Genomic DNA, 9,833 nt, shown 5'->3' on the forward strand with positions numbered 1-9,833 from the left:
TAATTTGTTAACGAATGTAATGATATATCAAACACTTGTATTTTGAATCCCTAGCTGAATCTTTGTTGTAAATATATAAATTTATGTAAATTTTTAGTATTATACAAAGGTAGTTATATATATTGTTATTTTATCAAAGTGAATAAAAAATTTTAAATTACGATAAGTTTATACTCTTGGACTTGTGTATGCAATATCTAATAAATGAGTAACGGAATTAAGAAGAGTACTGCAGAATGTCATTAATTTTCTATAAAAGGGGTCGTGACAATTAAACTTAAGTCATGAGCTCAATTTAGTTTTATTGAAATTATAAAAAAAATGAAATTGTGGCCTATCAGTAATTGGGGTTTTTGAAGTTTTACCATTTGTACAAGTTTTCTGATTATTGTTGACATTCCTTTATTTCTTGCAATCATATTGGATGTGTTGTTAGCATATAGCTGAATTTTGTATGCCAAATGTAATTACCATTTCTTTGATGAGTTAGTAATGGTTCAAAAGTTTTTTAGAATGCATTTACCAACCTATGATATTTACATTCGTGTATTCAAGATGGAAAGAAACTGTACATGATTCAAAAACTTTTTTGGATGCACTTAACAACCTAAATGTAAATTTTTCATGACCATCTAAAGGTGAGTACTTATAATATAACTCAGCTATTGTTAATTGATAAAAAAAAAAGTATATGTGTACCTTTTATACTAATATAAATTACTTTTTAGAATATATTTATTATTTTTTAAAATGTGTCTTTCCTTAAAAATTTATTTAGAAAATACAAATTATACTATTATTTTAAAATGTTAAAATTTGATTAAAATATTTGGACTTTTTACTGAAAAAAATTTACTATCATTAATTCAAGATGTTGTTTGAAAATAAATTACAAGGTCATTGAAACTTTGAATGGAAATTAATTTAAGTTGACTTTTGTTATATAAATTAGGACATATTTGTAAACAACAATATTATATATTATTTATTTTATGTAAAAAATCTTAATGTGTGATACAACAATATTATAATAATGTAGTATTTAGAATTGAATTTTTTTTTTTATCAACATGCATTATCACTCCTTAAAAGAAGAATAATGAAGTTGGACTAGACATTAAATTGAACTTGAACATCAGATTGAAGGAAAAAAAAAATCCCTGGATTAAAATATATAACTTGAATCTAAAGTCGTTGGTGCTTCATTAACATTTACCTTAATTATCTTTTACAAATTGTTGCCAAGTTTTTAATAAATTTTGTTTTAATAGGAATTTGTTAAAATTATGTGTTAAATTGAGATATTTACATTATTTAATACTTTTTATAATATATAAAATTAGCTGATTCAACTATTAATTAAAGATTTTTCATAAGTACATTAATTTTATAAAAATCCATTAAAAATAAAATTGATAAATAATTTATTATATATAATATATTTTTAAAATATAAATAAATATCAAAATTTAAATAATATTTATAAATATTTAAATATTAATTATAAATATAATATAAGATAATTAAATAATGAAATTAATTAATTTTAGGTACTATAAATTCCAAAGTTTGATGGCTGGTGTCATCAAATATCCACTCATTTCATAAAAGCTGCTATTATATCCGAACCAATAAAACAGCGATGTCATTTTCTGACATTTTCGTTCGTCTTTAACCATAACACCCGTTGATTCGTGTAACACAACTTATTCAACTTTACAACATCATAAGAAAGAAAAGAATTGCATCGATATTAATAGTCTAAATGATTTAATATGCCATATTTGCGCGAGTCATATTATCTAATACTTTTAATTGCAGTATTATTAGAGTTATTTGAACATTTATTTGACAATGCATAACGAAGACCATTCTCAACAAATTGTTAGGGCGAGCAAAAATAATTAAATTTTAGGGTTAGTTAATTTATTTTTCTCTAATTTCAACTATGAATAATTTTGAAAAATATGCGAATTTATTCTCCATTAAATTATTTTTTGCTTAAAAGTTTAGCTTTATTCAAATTTTGAAGGGTTTGTAAGAAGTTTGGAGAATAGAATTATTTTTAAAATGTGCAAAAACTTGAGTTTTTTTTAAAAATTATAATACTTGTTACGGTAACTTGAAGAGGAAAAATTTTAAAATAGTTTTATTTTTTGATAAAATTTAATATTTTAGTTTGTTAATTTTTAATATAAGACAATTTATATGACTATGTTTGAAAGTTAGATAAAAAAAGAAGGAATTAATGAAGTTTAAACTTTGTATGGAAGGATTAGAAAATTTTTAGAAATTCTTAATTTGTTAAGTTATATTTTTTCTTTCTATCACTTTTTTTTACTCTTTTATGATTAAGATTTGATTTTTTTTAAATATTAGTTTCTTAAGTAAAGATTTTTTCTTAGAAGTTATAAAAAATAAAAATATTAATTTTAAAAAGAGAAAAATATTTTTTTTTAAAAATAAAATAAAAATAAAAATAATAATAATATAATTTATATAATTAAATTCTCATCATCCTCGATTCTTAATATTAAACATTCAACAAGTTTAATCTTTTTCTCTCTCTTCTCTTTTTCTTTCTTCTCCTCTCCTTTCTCATTCAACTTTTTTTTTCTTTGTCTGCTTATTATTTTTAAAAAAAAGTTAATTTAACTTAAAAATAAATTTAAAAAATCAAAATTATAATACATCACACACAAATTAGAGGGATTAAAAAACATATAAGCTAAAAACTTCAGCATACTTCATTATGTTAAATAAGAAATTTCTGATGTATTACAAAAATATTTTTAAATTTAAGTAAAATTTAAGATATAAATTACTGTAATTAATAATGATAAAATTATATTTAAATTATTCGAAAATTGGGGCAGCGAAGTGAGGGGCAGAAGAGGGCCAAGTCCCTTGTCTCCTCAAATTTCGTAATAATGTTAACGTGTATTTCTGAAACACCAATTTAAAGATATTGAATATGTGTTATTAAGTATATTTAAAAAATATTTAAAGGAAAAATTGTCAAAAATATATTAACTGCATAATTATGTTAAGAAATTATAAGGTTATAATATTTTCTTATAAAAATTTAAATTTATATATTAAGTGCTTTTGTTACTTTCAAAATTAATATTAAATATTTCTACGACGTTAATATGATAATTTTTTTTTAATAAATTCTTTACGCTTTACCTTTAATCAGTATTCCAAATAACCAGTGTGTTGACATTCAATCCAATACATATTGTATTGAATATATTTAAAATAAGCTTCATTAAATTTTTAGTTTCATAAAAAATTATAATTTTTTAAAATCAGTTCTTCTAAATATATATTTTTATTGAATGATTCATTTGTCATATTTTTTTCATTTATTTCTTTTAAATATTATAAAATATTTAATTTGATCACTTTAAATATTATTATTTTTTCTAATAAATTTTATAAAATTTTCATTAACACTCTTAAAATGAGAGACTAAATAGAAACTTACGATGTTTCAAAAAATAAATAAAAATTAACAAAAGAGGTCATCTTACAAAAATACTTTATAGATAAGTCATTTAAAAAAATTAAAATAAGAGGCTAAATGAAATAATAAAAAAATTAGAAAATTAAAGTGAATTAAACTTTTAAAACATTTTAAATTTTATACCAAGATTTTTTATTAGTTTAAGATTCATGTTTTTATACTATTAATATATCAGATTTATACGTTATAACTTCTAAAATTCACCATATTAATATCGTTTTATATCTTAATTTAGTTATTGGAATAATTTTAAAACTTCTTATCTTTTCTTTTAAATTTTAATTAATAAATAAAAATATTAAATATATTTTATAATTTTCAGATAATAAATGTATATATTTATTTGTATAATATGCAAAATAATTATTAAAAAATGAAAAATTATAGGAAGAGGGTGTGAATGTGAATAAATAGTTGGATGGGGAGGAGTGATTGGTTAAGGCAAGAAGAAGTCTTAGCGTAGCAGAGTCAAACCCGTGCGAGCCAATCTTCCTCGAACCGGTCAGCAAGGGCGGCTCGACCGCCTCTCTTTGCCACTTTCAGTTACTACTTCCCTTCCTTCCTGTGACTCTCAATAAACAAATACCCCAAATTACAAACACGCTATTGATTTGACATTCACATTCCCAAACAAACCACATCAGTCACACTTTTTTTCTTATTAACAACAACAACAACAACAATCCTCCCTCCTTTCATTCGCTTATGTTATTCATTAAAATAAACCCCTTAGCATGATATGATGTCACAAACAAATAAATATCCACAAGACACCACCAGTAGTGTTTTTCATAGTTCAATTCTTTTGTCCACCAAACCAACAAAATTAAACAACACCCCAATGGCCTCAACTCCCTCACAGTTTTGAAAGATTCACTCTTTATTTTATTCTCTGAGACAACCATCAAGTACATGAGTTTTACTCAAAGAAGAAAAACACATAGCACTAGAGAAGCATCATTAATGTCAGAACAGGAAACCGATTCACGGGGCTTCCTGTTTGTCTGTTTCTTGATCCTTCTCGCAGGTACTCACTCAGAACTCTCTCTCTCTCTCTCTCTCTTTATTTTGCTTTTCAAAAGACAATTCAAGCTCCTTTTTGGGTGATTAATAATTGGTTTGTTGATGATGAGTGAAGCTCATAATTGATGTATTGTATACCTTAATAAGAATCTATGTTTATTTTTAAGTATAATAACTTGGTGGGGTGTTATTAGATTCTCTATTTGTTTGTTTTATTTTGGTTTTCCGAGGTTGATACTGTCTTTCGTGTTTACCGAGAAAATTAAGGTTGTGTGGTGATTCTACAGGTAAATTAGTTGCTGGGGATTCATTGGAAACGGACAAACAAGTTCTGCTGAAGCTGAAATCGTACTTGCAAAACCAAACAGTAGCAAACAAAGGAGGGTTGAATTGGAACAAGAACACTTCAAATCCATGTGAATGGTCAGGAATCTCGTGCAGCCTATTTAATGGGACAAATTGGAGGGTCGTGAAAATAGACATCTCTGAGAGTGAGATTGCTGGTAAGATATTCAACAACTTCTCACAACTTACGGAGCTCACACACCTGGATATCTCTTGGAACTCGCTCTCTGGGGTGATTCCCGAGGACTTAAAGGAGTGCCACAAGCTTGTGTATCTCAATCTCTCCCATAATCTGCTAGAGGGTGAGCTGAATTTGAAAGGCTTGACACAGTTGCAAACATTGGACTTGTCTCTTAATAGGTTTGATGGGGAACTTGGGTTGAGTTTCCCTGCCATTTGTGACAGTTTGGTCAGTTTGAATGTTTCAGCTAATCATTTAAGTGGCGGGATTGATGGATTCTTTGACCAATGCTTGAGGTTGAAATACTTGGATTTGAGCACCAACAATCTGAGTGGGGCCTTGTGGACGGGATTTTCCAGGCTGAGTGAGTTTTCAGTTTCTGAGAACCATCTCAATGGGATTGTTCCTTCCCAGGCTTTTCCAATGAATTGTAGCCTTGAAAAATTGGATCTTTCTTTAAATGGGTTTGTTGGTAGAGCTCCCAAGGAGGTTGCTAACTGCAAGAATTTAGTGGCTCTTGATCTTTCTAGTAACAGTTTTACTGGAGATGTTCCCAGTGAATTTGGGTCCATTTCTGGTCTAGAATCATTGTTCTTGGAGAACAACAGTTTCTCAAGAGATCTTCCTGAGACCCTTTTGAACTTGACCAAATTGTTTATCTTGGATTTGAGCAGAAACCGGTTTGGTGGGGAGGTACAGAATATTTTTGGGAAATTCAAGCAACTGAAGTTTCTTATGCTGAACTCAAATTTCTACACTGGAGGGTTGGATACATCAGGCATTTTTACTTTGACAAACCTTAGCCGCTTAGACCTGAGCTTCAACAACTTTTCAGGTCCATTACCTGTTGAAATCTCACAAATGTCTGGACTCACTTTCTTAACCTTAACCAACAACCAGTTCTCTGGACCTGTTCCATCTGAATTGGGAAAGTTGACTCGCCTTGTAGCACTTGAACTTGCTTTCAACAGTTTCAGTGGACCAATCCCACCAAGCCTTGGAAACTTGAGTTCTCTCTTATGGTTAACCATTTCAGATAATTCATTAACAGGGGAAATCCCACAAGAGTTGGGAAACTGCACTAGTCTGTTATGGTTGAACCTTGCAAACAACAAACTATCTGGGAAATTTCCTTCTGAATTGACAAGAATTGGAAGCAATGTAGGTGCCACATTTGAGGCAAATCATAAAAGCATTGGTCGAGTTGTTGCTGGCAATAGCGAGTGCGCATCAATGAAGAGATGGATACCTGCTGATTACCCTCCATTCAGCTTTGTGTATTCCATCCTAACAAGGAAGAATTGTAGAGCCCTTTGGGACAGATTGCTAAAAGGATATGGTATTTTCCCCATGTGCACATCTGAGCCCTCTTCTAGATCAACACATATATCAGGGTATGTTCAGCTAAGTGGGAACCAGTTGAGTGGTGAAATTCCATCAGAAATTGAAAACATGCTGAAGTTCAGCATGTTGCATTTGGGGGATAACAAGTTCTCTGGGAATTTTCCTCCAGAGATGGTAAATTTGCCACTTGTGGTCTTGAACATGACCAGAAACAATTTTTCAGGTGAAATTCCAAGGGAAATTGGCAGCATGAAGTGTCTACAAGATCTGGATTTGTCTTGGAACAATTTCTCTGGAACATTTCCCGTAAGTTTGGCCCACTTGGATGAACTTAGCAGGTTCAACATCTCATACAATCCCCTCATATCTGGTGTAGTCCCACCAGCTGGACATTTGCTCACTTTTGACAGAGATTCATATTTGGGTGACCCCCTCTTGAGCCTCCCAAAGTTCTTTAATATCTCTGATGAAAGAAACAACACTCTTCACAAAGTCTTGAAACGACCCACAAAATGGTCTTTGTTTTTAGCTCTTTCGCTAGCCATCTTGGTCTTTGGACTTCTTTTTCTTGTAATTTGTTTCTTGGTGAAAACTCCATCTGTGGAACCAGGATACCTCTTGAAGGATAGGAATAAGCAAGGGCATGATTCAAGCAGCTCCGGATCCTCACCATGGTATTCTGATACCGTTAAGATATTCCACTTGAACCAGACAGTTTTCACACATGCAGACATCTTGGAAGCAACTGGAAACTTCAAAGAGGACAGGGTCATAGGAAAGGGTGGCTATGGAACAGTGTATAGAGGAGTGTTTCCTGATGGGAGAGAAGTGGCAGTGAAGAAGCTCCAAAGGGAAGGAATTGAGGGTGAAAAAGAATTCAGAGCTGAAATGAAGGTTTTGAGTGGTCAAGGATTTGGCTGGCCTCATCCAAACCTTGTCACACTCTATGGATGGTGCCTCTATGGTTCACAGAAAATACTTGTTTATGAGTACATAGGAGGTGGAAGCTTGGAGGATCTTGTGACTGATGCAACAAGGTTGACATGGAGGAGGCGCCTAGAAGTTGCAATTGATGTGGCTCGGGCACTGGTCTATTTACACCATGAATGCTACCCTTCTATTGTGCATAGAGATGTGAAGGCTAGCAATGTGTTGCTGGACAAAGATGGGAAGGCCAAAGTCACAGATTTTGGACTTGCTAGAGTTGTTGATGCTGGAGATAGTCATGTGAGCACAATAGTGGCTGGCACAGTGGGCTATGTTGCACCAGAATATGGGCATACATGGCAAGCCACCACAAAAGGGGATGTGTACAGTTTTGGGGTGGTGGTTATGGAGCTAGCAACTGGTAGAAGAGCAGTGGATGGAGGGGAAGAGTGTTTGGTGGAGTGGACTAGGCGTGTTATGGGTTCTGGAAGACAAGGGTTGAGTTTGTGCCATTCTGTGCCATTTTTGTTGATGGGGTCTGGGCTAGTTGAGGGTGCAAAGGAGATGGTTCAGTTGCTCCATGTTGGAGTGAAGTGCACTCATGATGCACCACAGGTTAGGCCTAACATGAAGGAGGTTCTAGCTATGCTTATTAAGATAAACAATCCCAATGGAGACTCAAATTATGAGTACCTTGTGTAGTCTTTTGTGATTTAGAGAGAAAAAAATGTGTACAGTGTAATTTGCAATACAGAATACATAGAACAAACATGTCATACACAGTTCATTCATCTCTTGTAAAGAAACTCCATTCGTGTTGAAGAATTAGCTCAATTTTGTTCTGTATCCATGAGATTTATCTTTGTCACTCTACTCTTGTTTAACACCTTTTGATGTAATAAGCACCTGTGCTCAATTTGTCTTAATCAGGGTAAATAATTAATTTCCTTCATCCATCCAGAAGATTCCTATCTTGTTCTTTAAACTAAGGTAACAAATGTTATGGAGGATATCTGTACTGAAAGACAACATGGAGCGAATCCCATTATAGAATTATAATTTTTGAATAATACAAATTTGCTTTTATTAAGGATACATTGGTGAAGTAATGTGACACGTACATTGAATGGAATGATGTATATTGTCATTGATCAAAGCAAATGTGACATGTCAAATTTTCCAATTCTTATTCATAATGTAGAAGGTGCTGAGTTTCGCATGCCTTCAACTCCCTACACCTTTGGTAACATACTCCCTCATCCTCTTAAGAGTGTATTCAATGTCCTATTAGTGACCAAAACATGAATCGTTTCATCTTCAATAACAACCATTATTTGGTCAAATTGATGAATGACAGCATTAATCAACACCCAGCAGAAAATTATTATTGGTCACAAATTATTTATCAATTATTATTATTTGAAGAATTAAAATTAATACTGCACCAGATTTTACTTTGTATCTTTTTTATATATATGTATTTATAAGATACACTTAAATAATAAAGAAGATAGCTAAAAGTTATTTCCTTAAATTATTCAAAAAGAAATTTAATCATTTATCATTAAAAGTGGATGAAAGAAGATGAGATGATATGTTCTGTTTATGTTTTATAATGTGAGTTTGTGTATTTTGTTAATGTATTTATTTACCATTAGAGTTGTTAAATTGGACTAACTTTAACTAATTTATTTCTTATTCATGAGAGTTGAGACAAAAAAGTTTGAGATTAAAAAGCCTATCATGTGAAAGGCCAAAAGTCCATAAAATTAAGTGAGTTAAGAATAATCTATGAATTAATTACTTTAAAAAAATTATTATAATTCATTAAATTTTTTTATATAATATTTTTTACTATAAACTTATAGACAAATAAATTTGCTTACAAAATAGATAAATAATTAAATTTATACAATATTAAATATTTAGAATAAATTATTATTATTAAATAATATTAAATATAATATAATATAATATCTTATTATCAAATTTTAAGTTATATATTTATCTAATTTTTATTTTTATTATTGATAATTATTAAATTATAGTAACATTTTTAATTCATATAATTTTATAAATAATTTCTTAACACATTATTTTATAATTTTATTTGAATATTAACCATAAAATATTTTATGTTTTAATACTTTTATTTTTTATTTGTTTATTTTTATAAAATTATTTTAGAAACATCACATGTTTAATAAATATTTTTAAAGTCGCAAAAGCTAAAAATGAGAAGTAATTATAAATAAATTTGCTAAGTCACATGCTGTTATTTAAATAAAATTTAATGTGTCAAAAAAAATTAAATGCAACACCATTATCATAAAAATAGTAGACATATAATATTTAAGGTAAAATTACTCTTTTTATCACTTAACTTTAGAGTAAAATTCATTTTCGTTCTCTAACTTTTTCTTTGTTCATTTTAGTCCACTAACTTTTTAAAAAGTTTTAAATAAGTCATTTTCCGTTAAAGAC

General features: G+C 29.7%; 1 protein-coding gene across 1 annotated transcript; it reads left to right on the forward strand.

Moving 5' to 3' along the window:
- The first annotated feature begins 4,134 nt into the window (after positions 1-4,134).
- On the forward strand, positions 4,135-8,440 carry LOC113846734 (probable LRR receptor-like serine/threonine-protein kinase At1g74360). Its single transcript, XM_027475329.1, has 2 exons — positions 4,135-4,556; positions 4,840-8,440. Exons 1-2 carry the CDS (start codon positions 4,442-4,444, stop codon positions 8,049-8,051), a joined length of 3,327 nt encoding a protein of 1,108 aa, XP_027331130.1. The 5' UTR covers positions 4,135-4,441; the 3' UTR covers positions 8,052-8,440.
- The last annotated feature ends 1,393 nt before the right edge of the window (positions 8,441-9,833 follow it).

Source organism: Abrus precatorius, unplaced genomic scaffold (assembly GCF_003935025.1).
Source record: "Abrus precatorius isolate BTA unplaced genomic scaffold, Abrus_2018 Scaffold10, whole genome shotgun sequence".
NCBI classification, from domain to species: Eukaryota; Viridiplantae; Streptophyta; class Magnoliopsida; order Fabales; family Fabaceae; genus Abrus; species Abrus precatorius.

Coding starts and splice junctions, on each gene's coding strand:
- LOC113846734 (XM_027475329.1), top strand. CDS start 4,442: ATGAGTTTTACTCAAAGAAGAAAAACACATAGCACTAGAGAAGCATCA. Junction 4,557..4,839: donor TTTCTTGATCCTTCTCGCAG/GTACTCACTCAG, acceptor GTGATTCTACAG/GTAAATTAGTTGCTGGGGAT.